This window comes from Prionailurus viverrinus, chromosome B1 (assembly GCF_022837055.1).
Source record: "Prionailurus viverrinus isolate Anna chromosome B1, UM_Priviv_1.0, whole genome shotgun sequence".
NCBI lineage: Eukaryota > Metazoa > Chordata > Mammalia > Carnivora > Felidae > Prionailurus > Prionailurus viverrinus.
Window position 1 is genome coordinate 144,854,500 of NC_062564.1, and position 18,576 is coordinate 144,873,075.

The 18,576-nt window shown below is 36.9% G+C and overlaps 1 protein-coding gene across 2 annotated transcripts in view; it reads right to left on the bottom strand.

The window, feature by feature from the left end:
* Positions 1 to 18,576, bottom strand: part of USO1 (USO1 vesicle transport factor) — a 95,432-nt gene that overhangs the window by 41,851 nt on the left and 35,005 nt on the right. For both annotated transcript variants that reach the window (XM_047855858.1, XM_047855857.1), the window contains exons 4-8: positions 17,141 to 17,217; positions 3,918 to 4,018; positions 3,409 to 3,511; positions 3,197 to 3,252; positions 154 to 274 (exon numbers count right to left, since the gene is read on the bottom strand). In XM_047855858.1, the coding sequence (XP_047711814.1) occupies positions 154 to 274; positions 3,197 to 3,252; positions 3,409 to 3,511; positions 3,918 to 4,018; positions 17,141 to 17,217 (458 nt within the window). The remainder of the gene's footprint in view (positions 1 to 153; positions 275 to 3,196; positions 3,253 to 3,408; positions 3,512 to 3,917; positions 4,019 to 17,140; positions 17,218 to 18,576) is intronic.

Here is an 18,576-nt window from a genome sequence, read left to right on the forward strand (position 1 = left end):
AGAAATAGGAAGAAATCCATACTCAACAAACCATAATGAAAGAAAGAATATAAAGTATGAGTTCTCATTTTTCCCTCTAATTGCATTCCCTAGAAGTTAACAATTTTGTGAGCACAAAAGGAATCTCTTTAAATCAATCTTCTCATAATATACCTCCATCACTGTTCCCCTCCTCTGTAATAATGTCCAGTAGTCTCTCAAAAGCATTTTCAAAAGCAACAATTTTCTGGATGGCTCCATTGCTTCTTGTTAGTGCCTGTAGTAGTAACACACCCTTATGGAGAAAAAAGATAACATGTTAAGTAGAGAACAATCTTTTTAAGACATGTAAAACCACAGAATTTTAGAAGTGCAGGAATTTCACAAGTCCAACTCTTTCACTTTATAGATAGGGAAAACAAGGACAGAGGTGAGCCAGATACCTCCCTAAGATTATAGATCTCAAAGAGACCGAGCCTAGACTGGAATCTATGTCTACCAATTCCTAATTCTTTTCACTGCACACAATATAAATATACAATTCTTACACAGTCATCCATCTTTACTTAGCTTTAATTGTGGCATAAGAAAACTGGGCTTGATTATATGTCACAGGGATATCTCTGTATGTGCTTCACAATAGTAATGATATGAAATTGTGAATTCAAGAATATAAATTTACAGGGGCGCCTGAGTGGCTCATTTGGTTAAGCATCTGACTTCCGCCCAGGTCTTCATCTCACGACTAGTGATTTGAGCCCTGCGCCAGGCTCTGTGCTGTCAGTGCAGAGCCTGCTTTGGATCCTCTGTCTTCCTCTCTCTCTGCCCCTCCCCCACTGGTTCTCTTTCTCAGAATAAAATAAACTTTAATAAACAAAACAAGAATCTAGATGTTACAACAAAAATGTAACTTAATCCCTAATCGTAAAATTAATGAAAAACAACATAAACAGAGAATTTTATCTGTCTCAAATAAAAACCGGGGTGCCTGGGTGGCTCAGTCAGTTAAGCATCTGACTTCGGCTCAGGTCATGATCTCACGGTTTGTGAGTTCAAGCCCTGCATCAGGCTCTGTGCTGACAGCTCAGAGCCGGGAGTCTGCTTCAGATTCTGTGTCTCCCTCTCTCTGTTCCTCACCACCACCACCCCCACCCCCTGCTCAAAAATAAATAAACATTAAAAAAATTTTAAAAATCAATAAATAACAACTAAGAATAAAGCTAAAAGCAGGAAAAAAGAGTAGGGAATTAAAGGAAATCTTATATTTAAGGACCAAGCTAATGCAAGCTAACACAAATTCTATCTGAAAATGAAAATAAATGGTAATGATATTAATAGTGATCCATGAAGAGAGGATTTCTATTAAATGGTTTATATGATGGGGTGCCTGACTGGCTCAGTCAGTGGAGCATGTGACTCTTGATCTCGGAATTGTAAGCTCGAGCCCCATGTTGGGTCTAGAGATTACATAAAACCAAAATATTTTTTAAAAAAGGGGTGGGGAGGAGGGGCCTGAGTGGCTCAGTTGGTTAAGTGTCTGACTTCAGCTCAGGTCATGATCTCACAGTTCGTGGGTTTGAGCCCTGCATCAGGCTCTGTGCTGACAGCTCAGAGCCTGAAGCCTGCTTCAGATTCTGTGTCTCCTTCTCTCTCTGCCTCTCCCCTACCCATGCTGTCTCTTAAAAATAAATAAACGTTAAAAAAAATTTAAAAAGGTTTCTATGGAATCATCATATTTATACTGAGGGCCAAGAGAAGAATAGAACAATAACATCAAGTTTAAGATGTATAGTAATATTTTAGTGAAAGAAAGACATTTCAAATTCCTAAGTAGATGGGTATAGATTTAAATAAGACAATTCTTGAAAGAGTAATAGAGATTTAAAAATGTACCTTTCATGAGTTACATAATTTCAGCCCTTATAATACTGCGTTGACATACATAATGTAAAATGTTAAATACAAAGCTAAAAACACTGTGTATATGGACTAGAAGTCAAGGGCACTTTACTTTTGTCTCTGCTTTGCCACTAACCGGTTGTGAAGCTAAGAGCAATCCAAATGGTATTTATTTGCTAGCACTTAGGATGAGAAAGGCACAGACCAGGTACCACTAATACACAGATGAACAGACATTATTAACAAATAACAAATCATTTGGTTTCCATGAGTCTTGGGCTTCTCAGTGTCAATATGGAGACTGAATTAGATTGATATGCTCTCCTAGCTCTAGACTTTAATTTTAAAAGATTTTTCCAATTGCCGTCTAAAGTATTATAGCTTGGGGTGCCTGGCTCGCTTAGTCAGTAGAGCATGAGGCTCCTGATCTCAGGATTGTAAGTGTGAGCCCCATGTTGGGTGTGGAGATTACTTACAGTCTTTAAAAAAATAAAAAAAAAAAGTAAGGGCATCTAGGTGGCTCAGTCAGTTGAGTATCCGACTCTTGATTTTGACTCGGGTCATCGTCTCACAGTTTCAGGGCTTAAGCCCCACGTTGGGCTCTGTGCTGACTGTGCTGAGCCTCCCTGGGATTTTCTCTCTCTCTCTCTCTCTCTCTCTCTCTCTCTCTCTCTGTTCCTCCCCCTCTTGTGCTCTCTTTGTCCCTCTCAAGAAGAGAATGGATAAACTTGAAAAAAAAAAGTATTACAGTCTTGACCAAGTTATAGATAACAACCACTGAAAAATGTTTAAGCAACAGCAACAACAAAAAAACACTGCATCAATACAAAATATTCAAACATATATGTAAATAAATAAATCAGAATTGAAAATAACTCCAGAGCAAATCATGCTCTATAGTTAAATGATGATTACAACGAAAATCCTTTGAAATGCATATTCAGTCAAATGAGAGTGAGGATTCCAAACACAAGGCTTTAAATTTACACAGTTATATATCTAGGGAGGTTTCCCTTACTCTTTCTGGAGGCAGAGTTTGGTGTCAATATAACCTTTGAGAAGAGGATGAAAGAAATCCTAAACTTGTGGAACACATAAATTTGCATACCAAAATCATCTAAGTCAAAATACTGGATAGGCAGGAAACAAAGAAATAATGTGGTTTTGTATACAACTTAAAAAGGTCTAAAAGATTGGCCAATACCCCAATTTTCCAAATCTAACTTACGACACTAAAAGAGGATCAACAAAGATTTCACTTGCAAAGAAAAGAAAACAAGCTGCATATTCTTAGACTTCTTTTTTGAATTTAACTTACGTCATTACGTATAACTTCCCTGGAATCTGCTAATAAGTCCATCAATCTCGAAACACCTAGAACATATAATCATGTGAAAAATACGGGCAGATCAAAAATACAAATAGTGATTGAAATTATAAACCATTTATTAACACATCATTTCAGTCTCCCTCTTTAGGAACGATCCTCACTTTTAAATCAAAATTATGTAAGGAAGATGAGTCACTTACCCATGGGACTGACTAAAATGATTTGCTGCACCTGAGGCCCTAGCTGTTTTAAAAGAGAAGTAAGAAGCTTCACACCAGGCCAGCGGACATGGAAATCAAACTCCTGCAATTTAAGAATTTAAAATATTTAACATATGTAATTCACATTTTCAAGAAAAACATTTTTTTCAACTAACAGTGGTACCAAAAACAAACATAGTTTAGCAAACTTTAAAAAAGCAATGTAAGAAATAAAAAGCAATAAAAAGAAAATAGTTAATATAAATTTATTAAACTGTTCCTGACTCAGTAAAATAAAAATAGAAATAAGCAGACAATATTTTAATAGATTATATAGTCCTTAAAACAATGCACATTAATCTCTTGCAATGATACAACAAATTTCACAACCTTGAAAAGGTACATATATGTTGCTTCATCAATAATACCCAAAAAGGAAAAAAAAAAAAAAAACCCAACAAACCCCAAAACTTATTAAGATGACAAAAATAGCAAGATTCTTTATTTACCTCCAATAAAGATAATAGGAGAGTAACATTTTCCGGCTGCTTAATGAAAATTTCTGTAAACTGGCTTCCCAAATCTTCACTCTGTCTTGTGGAATTTTCTTCTGTAATATTCAAAGATAAAGTACTTCAATATGATGTTATGTTATTTTAAAGTATCCTTTTTGTTGAGGGAGCTAAGCAGAAATGACTTTTCTTGGAACAATGTGGCTGGTAGTGATATCACAATTATGCTGGAAAGATTATCTTTAAAATAACTTTCAATGTCATTTAAATGAATGTTACTTTTTAAATGCTTAAATATGATATTCAACGAAAAGATATCTAAAATTTCACATCTTTTCAAAGACAGTTTTAGATTAAACTTTTAATTAGGATAGAGGGAGCTTAGTAGGGTGGTGGAAATATTCTATCTCAAATATGATAGTGACTACACTATTATATACATTTGCCAAAACACACAGGACTACACAACCACAAAGAGTAAATTTCACTGTGTATAAATTATACCTAAAAACCCCTCTCTCCCCAAAACATTATTGAACATACAGTCCTTGTTGACTGTTAGGTTACTGTGTTAAATAATTTAATTACAAAATTAAACCAATCACCTGTATATTTAATACACACACACGCACACACACACAGCACACACACACAAGAAAGTTATTTGGCAATAAAATCAGAATGTGACATCCAAATTTACATTTATTCTTTATTTTTTTTTAATATATGAAATTTATTGTCAAATTGGTTTCCATACAACACCCAGTGCTCATCCCAAAAGATGCCCTCTTCAATGCCCATCACCTACCCTTCCCTCCCTCCCACCACCACCCCCCCCCCCCCCCCCATCAACCCTCACTTTGTTCTCAGTTTTTAAGAGTCTCTTATGCTTTGGCTCTTACCCACTCTAACCTCATTTTTTTTTCCTTCCCCTCCCCCATGGGTTTCAGTTAAGTTTCTCAGGACGCACATAAGAGTGAAAACATATGGTATCTGTCTTTCTCTGTATGGCTTATTTCACTTAGCATCACACTCTCCAGTTCCATCCACGTTGCTACAAAGGGCCATATTTCATTCTTTCTCATTGCCATGTAGTATTTCATTGTGTATATAAACCACAATTTCTTTATCCATTCCTCAGTTGATGGACATTTAGGCTTTTTCCACAATTTGGCTATTGTTGAGAGTGCTGCTATAAACATTGGGGTACAAGTGCCCCTATGCATCAGTACTCCTGTATCCCTTGGGTAAATTCCTAGCAGTGCTATTGCTGGGTCATAGGATAGATCTATTTTTAATTTTTTGAGGAACCTCCACACTGTTTTCCAGAGCAGCGGCACCAGTTTGCATTCCCACCAACAGTACAAGAGGGTTCCCGTTTCTCCACACCCTCTCCAGCATCTTTAGTCTCCTGATTTGTTCATTTTGGCCACTCTGACTGGTGTGAGGTGGTATCTGAGTGTGGTTTTGATTTGTATTTCCCTGATCAGGAGTGATGTTGAGCATCTTTTCATGTGCATGTTGGCCATCCAGATGTCTCCTTTAGAGAAGTGTCTATTCATGTTTTCTGCCCATTTCTTCCCTGGATTATTTGTTTTTTGGGTGTGGAGTCTGGTAAGCTCTTTACAAATTTTGGATACTAGCCCTTTGTCCGATATGTCATCTGCAAGTATCTTTTCCCATTCCATTGATTGCCTTTTAGTTTTGTTGATTGTTTCCTTTGCTGTGCAGAAGCTTTTTATCTTCATGAGGTCCCAACGGTTCATTTTTGCTTTTAATTCCCTTGCCTTTGGCGATGTGTCCAGTAAGAAATTGCTGCGGCTGAGGTCAGAGAGGTCTCTTCCTGTTTTCTCCTCTAGGGTTTTGATGGTTTCCTGTCTCACATTCAGGTCCTTTATCCATTTTGAGTTTATTTTGGGGAATGGTGTAAGAAAATGGTCTAGTTTCATTCTTCTGCATGCTGCTGTCCAGCTCTCCCAGCACCATTTGTTAAAGAGACTGTCTTTTTTCCGTTGGATATTCTTTCCTGCTTTGTCAAAGATGAGTTGGCCATACTTTTGTGGGTCTAGTTCTGGGGTTTCTATTCTATTCCATTGGTCTATGCGTCTGTTTTTGTGCCAATACCATGCTGTCTTGATGATTACAGCTTTGTAGTAGAGGCTAAAGTCTGGGATTGTGATGCCTCCTGCTTTGGTCTTCTTCTTCAAAATTACTTTGGCTATTCGGGGCCTTTTGTGGTTCCATATGAATTTTAGGATTACTTATTCTAGCTTCGAGAATGCTGGTGCAATTTTGATTGGGATTGCATTGAATGTGTAGATAGCTTTGGGTAGTATTGACATTTTGACAATATTTATTCTTCCAACCCATGAGCACAGAATGCTTTGCCATTTCTTTATATCTTCTTCAATTTCCTTCATAAGCTTTCTATAGTTTTCAGCATACAGATCTTGTACATCTTTGGTTAGATTTATTCCTAGGTATTTTATGCTTCTTGGTGCAATTGTCAATGGGATCAGTTTATTTGTCTTTCTGTTGCTACATTATTAATGTATAAGAATGCAACTGATTTCTGTACATTGATTTTGTATGCTGCAACTTTGCTGAATTGATGTATCACTTCTAGCAGACTTTTGGTGGAGTCTATCGGGTTCTCCATGTATAATATCACGTCATCTGCAAAAAGTGAAAGCTTGACTTCATCTTTGCCAATTTTGATGCCTTTGATTTCCTTTTGTTGTCTGATTGCTGATGCTAGAACTTCCAAAACTATGTTAAACAACAGCGGTGAGAGTGGACATCCCTGTCGTGTTCCTGATCTCAGGGGGAAAGCTCTCAGTTTTTCCCCATTGAGGATGATATTAGCTGTGGGCTTTTCATAAATGGCTTTTATGATGTTTAAGTATGTTCCTTCTATCCCGACTTTCTCGAGGGTTTTTATTAAGAAAGGTTGCTGAATTTTGTCAAATGCTTTTTCTGCATCGATTGACAGGATCATATGGTTCTTATCTTTTCTTTTAGTAATGTGATGTATCACGTTGATTGCTTTGCAAATGTTGAACCAGCCCTGCATCCCCAGGAATGAATCCCACTCGGTCATGGTGAATAATTCTTTTTATAAGCTGTTGAATTCGATTTGCTAGTATCTTATTGAGAATTTTTGCATCCATATTCATCAGGGATATTGGCCTGTAGTTCTCTTTTTTTACTGGGTCTCTGTCTGGTTTAGGAATCAAAGTAATACTGGCTTCATAGAATGAGTCTGGAAGTTTTCCTTCCCTTTCTATTTTTTGGAATAGCTTGAGAAGGATAGGTATTATCTCTGCTTTAAACGTCTGGTAGAATTCCCCTGGGAAGCCATCTGGTCCTGGACTCTTATTTGTTGGGAGATTTTTGATGACTGATTCAATTTCTTCGCTGGTTATGGGTCTGTTCAAGCTTTCTATTTCCTCCTGACTGAGTTTTGGAAGTGTGTGGGTGTTTAGGAATTTGTCCATTTCTTCCAGGTTGTCCAGTTTGTTGGCATATAATTTTTCATAGTATTCCCTGATAATTGCTTGTATTTCTAAGGGATTGGTTGTAATAATTCCATTTTCATTCATATTTTATCTATTTGGGTCATCTCCCTTTTCTTTTTGAGAAGCCTGGCTAGAGGTTTATCAATTTTGTTTATTTTTTAAAAAAACCAACTCTTGGTTTCATTGATCTGCTCTATAGTTTTTTTAGATTCTATATTGTTTATTTCTGCTCTGATCTTTATTATTTCTCTTCTTCTGCTGGGTTTAGGGTGTCTTTGCTGCTCTGCTTCCATTTCTTTTAGGTGTGCTGTTAGATTTTGTATTTGGGATTTTTCCTGTTTCTGGAGATAGGCCTGGATTGCAATGTATTTTCCTCTCAGGACTCCCTTCGCTGCATCCCAAAGCGTTTGGATTGTTGTATTTTCATTTTCATTTGTTTCCATATATTTTTTAATTTCTTCTCTAATTGCCTGGTTGACCCATTCATTTAGTAGGATGCTCTTTAACCTCCATGCTTTTGGAGGTTTTCCAGACTTTTTCCTGTGGTTGATTTCAAGCTCCATTGCATTGTGGTCTGAAAGTATGCATGGTATGATCTCAATTCTTGTATACTTATGAAGGGCTGTTTTGTGACCCAGTATGTGATCTATCTTGGAGAATGTTCCATATGCACTCGAGAAGAAAGTATATTCTGTTGCTTTGGGATGCAGAGTTCTAAATATATCTGTCAAGTCCATCTGATCCAATGTATCATTCAGGGCCCTTGTTTCTTTATTGATCATGTGTCTAGATGATCTATCCATTGCTGTAAGTGGGGTATTAAAGTCCCCTGCAATTACCACATTCTTGTCAATAAGGTTGCTTATGTTTGTGAGTAATTGTTTTATATATTTGGGGGCTCCCGTATTCGGCGCATAGACATTTATAATTGTTAGTTCTTCTTGATGGATAGATCCTGTAATTATTATATAATGCCCTTGATTATCTCTTGTTACAGCCTTTAATTTAAAGTCTAGTTTGTCTGATATAAGTATGGCTACTACAGCTTTCCTTTGACTTCCAGTAGCATGATAAATAGTTCTCCATCCCCTAACTTTCAATCTGATAGTGTCCTCAGGTCTAAAATGAATCTCTTGTAGACAGCAAATAGATGGGTCTTATTTTTTTATCCGTTCTGATACCCTTTGTCTTTTGGTTGGCGCATTTAGTTCATTTACATTCAGTGTTATTATAGAAAGATATGGGCTTAGAGTCATTGTGATGTCTGTATGTTTTATGCTTGTAGCGATGTCTCTGGTACTTTGTCTCACAGGATCCCCCTTAGGATCTCTTGTAGGGCTGGTTTAGTGGTGATGAATTCCTTCAGTTTTTGTTTGTTTGGGAAGACCTTTATCTCTCCTTCTATTCTAAATGACAGATTTGCTGGATAGAGTATTCTCGGCTGCATTTTTTTTCTGTTCATCACATTGAAGATTTTCTGCCATTCCTTTCTGGCCTGCCAAGTTTCAGTAGGTCTGCCACTAGTCTTATTGGTTTCCCTTTATATGTTAGAGTGTGTTTATCCCTAGCTGCTTTCAGAATTTTGTCTTTATCCTTGTATTTTGCCAGCTTCACTATGATATGTTATGCAGAAGATTGATTCAAGTTACGTCTGAAGGGAGTTCTCTGTGCCTCTTGGATTTCAATGCCTTTTTCCTTCCCCAGATCAGGGAAGTTCTCAGCTATTATTTCTTCAAGTATACCTTCAGCACCTTTCCCTCTCTCTTCCTCCTCTGGAATACCAATTATGCATAGATTATTTCTCTTTAGTGCATCACTTAGTTCTCTAATTTTCCCCTCATACTCCTGGATTTTTTTATCTTTTTCTCAGCTTCTTCTTTTTCCATAATTTTATCTTCTAGTTCACCTATTCTCTCCTCTGCCTCTTCAATCCGAGCTGTGGTCATCTCCATTTTATTTTGCAGTTCATTAATAGCATTTTTTAGCTCCTCCTGGCTGTTGCTTAGTCCCTTGATCTCTGTAGCAATAGATTCTCTGCTGTCCTTTATACTGTTTTCAAGCCCAGCGATTAATTTTATGACTATTATTCTAAATTCTCTTTCTCTTATATTGTTTAAATCCTTTTTGATCAGTTCGTTAGCTGGGTTATTTCCTGGAGGTTTTTTTGAGGGGAATTCTTCCATTTCGTCATTTTGGATAGTCCCTGGAATGGTGCAGAACTGCGGGGCACTTCCCCTGTGCTGTCTTGAATAATTTGCATTCGTGGGCGGGGCTGCAGTCAGACCTGATGTCTGCCCCCAGCCCACCGCTGGGGCCACAGTCAGACTGGTGTTCACCTTCTCTTCCCCTCTCCTAGGGGCAGGATTCACTGTGGGGTGGCGGGGCCTGTCTGGGCTACTTGCACACTGCCAGGCTTGTGGTGCTGGGGATCTGGCATATTAGTTGGGGTGGATCAGCAAGGTGCACGGGGGCAGAAGGGGCAGGCTCAGCTCGCTTATCCTTAGGTGATCTCCTTCGGGAGGGGCCCTGTGGCACCGGGAGGGAGTCATACCCGACACCGGAGGGATGGATCCGCAGAAGCACAGCGTTGGGTGTTTGCGAGGTGCAAGCAAGTTCCCTGGCAGGAACTGGTTCCCTTTGGGATTTTGGCTGGGGGATGGGCAAGGGAGATGGCGCTGGCGAGTGCCTTTATTCCCCGCCAAGCTGAGCTCTGTCGTCAGGGCTCAACAACTCCCCCTCCCGTTGTCCTCCAGCCCTCCCGCTCTCCGAGCAGAGCTGTTAGTTTATAACCTTCCAGATGTTAAGTCCCGCTTGCTGTCCGAACACACTCTGTCCAGCCCCTCCGCTTTTGCAAGCCAGACTTGGGGGCTCTGCTTTGCCGGCGTGCTGCCCCTCCGCCCCGGCTCCCTCCCTCCAGTCCGTGTAGCATGCACCGCCTCTCTGCCCTTCCTAGCCTCTTCCGTGGGCCTCTCGTCTGCACTTGGCTCCGGAGAATCCGATCTGCTAGACTTCTGATAGTTTTCTGGGTTATTTAGGCAGGTGTAGGTGGAGTCTAAGTGATCAGCAGGATGCGGTGATCCCAGTGTCCTACGCCGCCATCTTCCCCTACATTTATTCTTTAAAAGACTCTATAATTGTCCTTAAGACTTAACAGTCTTTAGATTAAACTCTGTATTGTTTCAATGTCAAAAAAATGTAAAAGATATCCAAAAACTGAAGCAGTAATTGCCAAAGCAAATGATCATTTAAAATCTGCCTATGCTATCCAGGCAATTTAGACATGGTAAATATACTCCTCCCTGTTCCCTCAACTATGCCAGACACAACTAATCCTTTTCTACATATTGCTCCAGGCAGTGACTAAAAACCAATGGAACTGACAGTCAAGAGCCCTCAAATAGTTCTTTTCTAATGTGAGATTTTAATGTTAATATACTTTAAAATGGAAAGAAACCAGCAGATGAAAGGAAAAACAAAACCACCCAACAGTGACAGTGATGATCACATCTAATTATTTGTAGGAAAAGGAAGAGAGCAAAAGTAGAAGTGTTTTCAATACTTATGATTAAGTACCCAAATATGCTGGGTTCGCCCTTCAAAAACTCTAGGAAATATTTCTCTGATATATCAGCACTTGTGTCAGTAAAATAATTAAATGTTTCTGAACCCTCAAACTACATTACTTACAAAATACTTCAGTTTTAAAAGGATTGCTTTGGCTGCGGTGCTGAGAACAAGAGAAATAGGAAGACAGGAAGCAAGCAAGGAAAGCAGTAAAGATGGCTTAGACCTTAGTGGTAACAGTTTTTACAAAATTTACCATTTACTGAGATGAAAATCACTGTGGAGAAGTAAGCTAAGAGTACACAGAGACGTTCCATTTTGGATGTGTCAAGTGTGAGACACATGATAAAGATTAGAGTGGTGATATCAAGGCAAGCAGTTGGATAAACATAAGCACAGATGTCAGTGGAGAAGTTTGGGTTGGACATATGCATTAGAGTGGTAAACATATATAAATGATACTTAGAGTCACAAAACTGAATGATAAAGAGCATCAAAAGAAACCCAAAAACTTCCAGCTGGGGTGCCTGGCAGGCTCAGTCAGTAGACCATGCAACTCCTGATCTCGGGGTTGTGAGTTCAAGCGCCATGTTGAGTGCAGAAATTACTTAAAAACAAAATCTTAAAACACACACACACATACACACACACACCAAAAAACCAGCTCACATCTTGCTTAATGGTAAAAGATTGAATGGTTTCCACTTAAGATCAGTAAAGAGGCAAAGAATACCCTTTTTCACCGCTTCTAGTCAACATTATACTGGAGATGTTAGTGCCATAAGGCAGAAAAATAAACATACAAGGCATACAGACTGAAAAGGAAGAAATACAACTGTCTCTATTTACAGATGATAAATTTATGTTAATTTATAAAAATCTATAAAAAATCTATAAAATCTATTAGAACTAATAAGAGAGGTTAGCAAAGTTATGGGATAAAAGGTCAATATACATACTTAACTGCATTTCTATATATAGGCAATGAACAATTAGAAATTGAAATTTAAAAAACAATACCACTTAAAACAGCACCAAAAATTATTAAAGATTTAGGGATAAATTTGATGAGACCTATAAGAACTGTGCTGTGAAAACTCCAAAATGGTACTGAAAGAAATTAAAGGAAGACCTGTATAAACATATATACTATGTTCTTATATAAGAAGGTACAAAAGTGGGCGCCTGGGTGGCTCAGTTGGTTAAGTGTCCAACTTCGGCTCAGGTCATGATCTCACAGTTTGTGTGTTCGAGCCCCGTGTCAGGCTCTGTGCTGACAGCTCAGAGCCTGGAGCCTGCTTCGTTCGGATTCTGGGTCTCCCTCTCTCAAAAATAAATAAACATTGAAGAAAAAAAAAAAGAAGGTGCAAAAGTGTTGGGGAGCCTGGATGGCTCAGTTGGTTGGGTGTCCGACTTCGGCTCAGGTCACGAACTCACAGCTTGTGAGTTCAAGCCCTGTGTCAGGCTCTGTGTTGACAGCTCAGAGACTGGAACCTGTTTCGGATTTTGTGTCCCTCTCTCGCTCTGCCTCTCCCCTGCTCATGCTCTCTCTCTCTCTCTCTCTCTCTCTCTCCCTCAATAATAAAAACATTTAAAAAAAATTTTAGAAGGTGCAAAAATGTTAAGATGTCAGTGTTCCCCAAATCAATCAACAGATTCAACAGAATCCAAATCAAAATCTCAGCCAGTCTGTTTTAGTAGAAATTGACAAACTGATTCTAGACTGATATGGGAATGCAAAAAACCTAAAAAAGCCAAGAGAATTTTGAAAAAGAACAAAGTTGGAGGACTTAACACTTCATAATTTCACGATTATTATAAGGCTATAGTAATCAAGACACTACCATGTAAGGAAAAGGATAAGTGTGCTTACCATGTACCTTACCATGTAAGGAAAAGGATAAGGTCCAGAAATAGCTCAAAATGAATCACAGACCTAAGTGTAAAACTAGAAACCATAGACCTGATCATAGGAATTAAAACTACAGACGTTTTAAAAGAGAACATAGGAGAACATCTTAGTGATTTCAGATTTGGCAAAGATTTCACAAATAGGAAACAGCCTGAATTATAAAAGAAAAAAAAAAATCAAACTGAATTTAATCAAAACTTAAAACTTTGTTCTTCAAAACACATTGTTAGGAAAATCACAGACTAGAAGAAAATATTAACACCGCAAAGGACTTACACCTAAAATATATAAAAAATTCTTACAACTCAGGATAAGAAAAAAAAACAGTAAAAATGAACAAAAGATCTGAATAAACACTTCAAAGATGAAAGTTATATGGATGACAAAAAAAATCACATGAAAAGCTTATTATTACGAAAATACAAATAAAAATTACCATGAGATATTATTTCATACCTATTAGAATGGCCCAAATTTTTTAAAAGACTGACCATATCAAGTACTGGAAAGGATGTGGAGGAACTGGAACTCACTCTCATACACATTCCACTGGGAATGTAAAATGGTACAACTACTTTGGAAAAAAAAAACCAGTTTTGGCAGTTTCTTTAAATTTTTTTTCAATGTTTGTTTGTTTATTATTTTGGGGGGGGGGACAGAGAGAGACAGAGCATGAACGAGGGAGGGGCAGAGAGAGAGGGAGACACAGAATCGGAAACAGGCTCCAGGCTCTGAGCCATCAGCCCAGAGCCCGACGCGGGGCTCGAACTCCCGGACCGCGAGATCATGACCTGGCTGAAGTCGGACGCTTAACCGACTGCGCCACCCAGGCGCCCCTTGGCAGTTTCTTATAAAGTTAAACATACACCAATTATATCACTTAGCCATTCTATTCCTAGGCATTTACTCATAAGAAATGAAAACGTATATCCACACAAAGACATGTATGTTTACAAAAGCTTTATATGTAGCAGCTAAAATCTAGAAACAACGAAAATCCCCACTAACAGGGAAATGAACAAAAAAAAAGTATATAAAAAATACTGGTTGGGGTGCCTGGGTGGCACAGTTGGTTAAGCGTCTGATGCTTGACCTCAACTGGGGTCATGATCTCACGGTCTGCGAGTCTGAGCCCCATATCAGACTCTGCACTGATGGCATGGAGCCTGCTTGAGATTGTGTCTCTCTTTCTCTCTGCCCCTCCCCAGCTTGTGCTCTTTCAAGATAAATAAATAAACTTAAAAAAAAATGTTTAAAAAAATACCGTTATGCTACTTACTAGATGCTACTATGTAAGTTACATGATCTCTGGGCTTCTATTTTCTCGTCTTCAGAAAAGAGAAAAATACCACCTACCCCACAGGCTGCTATTAGGCTCAAATAAGACAAAAATGATACAAACTGATGAAACAATAATAGAAACAACTACTAATTTCTACTACCCAGCAAGGAAACCAGCTTATTGTCACAAGAGTAAAGGCATAATGTTTTGATATTTTCTGCTTCCAAACAAGCAGTTCAAATGTCACAAAGGGAAGGCTATGCACTTTAACAAGTTAGTTTGTTAGTTTTTGTTAAGTATAGTTAACTTTGTCATGTACCATTTTAAGCCTACTTTAGATAAGGATAGTCCCCTCCTCATTTAAAAAAGTTAAGGATCTCAGGAAAAGTAGCAAAATTATAAAATAAAACTTGCTTACTTTAATTATGAGGAAAAGAAATATTAATGTTAAAAGTAAATGGAACTTGAAGCAGACTACAAGAAAAAGTATCAGTGAATTCTGTGAATTAACATAAAAAATGTCACTAACCAGACATTATTGTGCATGCATTATTTTAAAGGGACAATATCAACATATAAGTATTCTCTAAACTGAAATACCTTCCAGTTCTTGTTGAATACATGCAAAATTAATACGTATACATATGTATGTATACATACTCAAATATTTTTATTTTTAAATAAACTGCCTCAAAAATTTTCTCCAAGAAATACCCAAAAAGTAATTTGAATAGACTGTCCTGCCAGAGAAAAAGCTATAATGTTGTTAAAAGGTGCACTAGAATATTTTGTGTTCTGGACAACAAATAGGTTTAATAACCATAGAAAAAATAAATAGCTATATAAGATTATCAAATATTTCCCTTTAATTAAGGATTCTTATATAGTGAAACAAATCTCAATGTTTTCTACCAGCCAGAAGAAACAGCACTTGACAGTGTCCTTTTCATATTACCAGAAATTATGCCTAAAAGCATCATGCATATGTAAATGCAATCTTTTACCTTCAACATCATCAGAAAAGGTAGACAAAAATAAATAAAAAGTGGGTGGTGAAGAAAACAGTTTCTATGTAGCAGCATCCACAATAAAATAAATAAGAGCTTAAAAATGTCAAATGAGCAATATAATCCCTTGGAAAGAGAGACTCATTCACTTTATTAGATATCTGAGATAGCCTAAAAGAGATATAGCATATGCTATATATTGAAGATTAGGAGACAGATTTATCAATTAAGGATTCTAAACTATCCCCAAAATAAAGAACTCTAAAATGGAGTTTGTTATGTCAGCTAAGAATCACCTTTTGATGAAGCAGTAGAACGTATCAATAATAAAACTAAAGGGCATATTTCTCAATCCAGATTTTTAATTGGCCCTTTCAGGATAAGTTAATTTCCAGAACAAAGTTTAAGTTCCTATTTTAATCTTCCCTAGAAAAAGTGATTCTACTACTGTTTCTCTGAAGAACTGTTTATGTTGTTTTATTCAAAGAATCATTTTTGGATGCTGAATTAAAAATGAGCCCAAACACACATAGACAAACAAAAACTGACTCTAAACATGATTATATTATAAATTTATAAGAAAAACTACCTAACTAAAAATATTGCTGTACATGATTTTTTAAAACAGAAAAATTATCTGCTGTAAACTACAAAAAGAGCTAAATTTCTAATCTGAAACTAAGAGAACAACAAAAAAAGAAAATGTCTTTTATCATAATGTGTTCTAACAAGTGTATTGTACCTAATTTTCTCATCTGAGAAATAAATAGGAAAATAAGTATCTTTTTCTTCAAAGTGTGTTCTTATGTGTATTGTATTTAACTGTTGTCCTGTGACTGACAGCCTCTTATTCCATGGGTACCAAATCATGTTTTCTAAAGATTTTTTCACCCCTGACAAATTAACAAAGTGAAGTTTTAAGCTAGATATCACAGAGGAATAAAAATTTAAGAAAAAGAGTATTTAAGTCCAAGAAATTGTGACCATTCAACACAACCCAATCTCAAATGTTTCTAGTACTGGTATTCTGTGAAGTTAATATCTATATATATTTCCACTCTGTTATTATCATAATAAAATATGTACAAACTTATAATTATCTACATTTCTTTATCATTTGTCTACAGAATTTCAAGAGATCCTATAATTTTAATCTAAATTAGACTTCTAAAATGCACAAATATGTCCACCCTTCTGGCTGTCTAGAATAATGAAACACCGACTGTCCTCCTGCAACAGGTAATCTGATGTGAAGAATGCATTCTTCAACAGCACAGTCACATGTTACTCAATGCACATTTTTTACAATACACAGAACAAAATGTATATGGACTTCTCTTTAAGTATTTCGCATACTGACAACAAAATGAAGTAAAATGACAGACTACCTTATTTTAAGTATGCAAGTAATTTGAAACAAAAGAAAAAGGAAAGATGTACCAAAAAAGTGTGTGAATTTTGAACTGATTTGTATCATTTCACACCAGACAGACAATATAAAGGAAATTCTAAATTCAGTAAGATGTTGCTCCTTATAAATTAACAAAAGTCCCATGTTAAAAGGAAAAACTCTGTAATTTCATATTGTTCACCAGATAATAACATATAAATGAAATAGCTTTTTTCAATAGCCAAAAATGATGTTTAATCCAGAAACTGCTAATATTCATACTACTTAACTAAAACAAATACAAAAGGAGGGCAAAATTTATAAAAAAGAAGAATCCAATTTCATCTCCAAATAACATACAACGTAATCATTTTAAAGACACTTTTCTGGGACTAAGCTTATGTCTTTCCTTTATTAGTTAAAAAAGAAAACAAACCCTTATAAATAAATTTATAAATTCACCTTCAAAACCAGAAAAATTGGCACAACTCCAGGATATATAGCATATGTTATTTTATGTAGAGAAAACACAATAAAAGAAACTTACCTACTTCTTCTTCTTCATCATTAGATATTATATTATACAGTGTGTCCAAAGCATAACCTATTATTTCAGAATCCGAACTGGAAAAAAGAAATTATTACACTTATACACTGCTAACGTGTAAACTGTTAATGATCATTTTTAGACAGTTATTTAGCAAGACTGTGTAAAACATTAATCTAAAACTACCCTAAGAGGGGGGCCTGGGTGGCTCAGTTGGTTAAGCATCCTACTCTTGGTTTCAGCTCAGGTCATGATCTGACAATCATGAGGCTGAGCCCTGTGTCAGCCCTGGATGGTGTGGACTGCTTGGGGTTCTCTCTCTCTCCCTCTCTCTCTGTCCCTACCTCCATCATACTCGCTCGCTCTCAAAATAAATAAATAACAAAAAAGTAAAATTAAAAAAGCTACCCTAAGAAAATATCAGAGTGCAAGCGTAAAGAATGTATAAAGGTTTATTTGTAATAGTGGAAGACAGAAGCAACCTAAATGTATAATAATAAAAAATAGACACATACAGCAGCAATGAAAGTATTTTTAAAGCAAAAAAAGTATTTTTATTTTTTTTTTATTTTTTTTTTAACATTTATTTATTTTTGAGACAGAGAGAGACACAGCATGAACAGGGGAGGGTCAGAGAGAGAGGGAGACACAGAATCCGAAACAGGCTCCAGGTTCTGAGCTGTCAGCACAGAGCCCGATGCGGGGCTCGAACTCACGGACCACGAGATCATGACCTGAGCCGAAGTCAGATGCTCAACCGACTGAGCCACCCAGGTGCCCCCAAAAAAGTATTTTTAAAGAATGTTTAATGACATGGCAATTAAAACACCCTTGATAGGGGTGCCTGCGTGGTTCAGTCGGTTAAGCGTCCGACTCTTGATTTCTGCTCAGGTCATGATCTCACAGTGGGTGAATTTGAGCCCCATCTTGGGCTCCATGGTGACAGCTTAGAACCAGCTTGGGATTCACTCTCCTCTCTCTGGCCTTCCCCAACTTGCATGCATGCATACTAGAAAAATTAATACAAACCAGGTAATTTTATGGGTATGTGTTTATGTTTATATATATGTTTCATGATATATATATTTAATACTGTGATCCTTAGTTGTACTACTAGAGTTTGTTTCATTGCTCTATACTTTATTACCTAAAAACAAGCACACACAAAAAAACAAAAGTCTTATGGTAAACATAATACTATTTATAAAATCAGGGAGTATAAGATTATAGTTGTTGATAGACAAATTTTGAAAACATGATGGACGATGAAGGCATTTAGTGTGGAAAGAAAGAGTGAAATATAGGTCACAAAGATTCAATAAATATGAAGAAGTAATTACGAATGATAAATGAAAGCTAAGATGAGGGACAAAGGGGATCACAACCAGAGGATGTAAATTTCAAATGAAGTTTTAAAAATTATTATTTATAAAAAA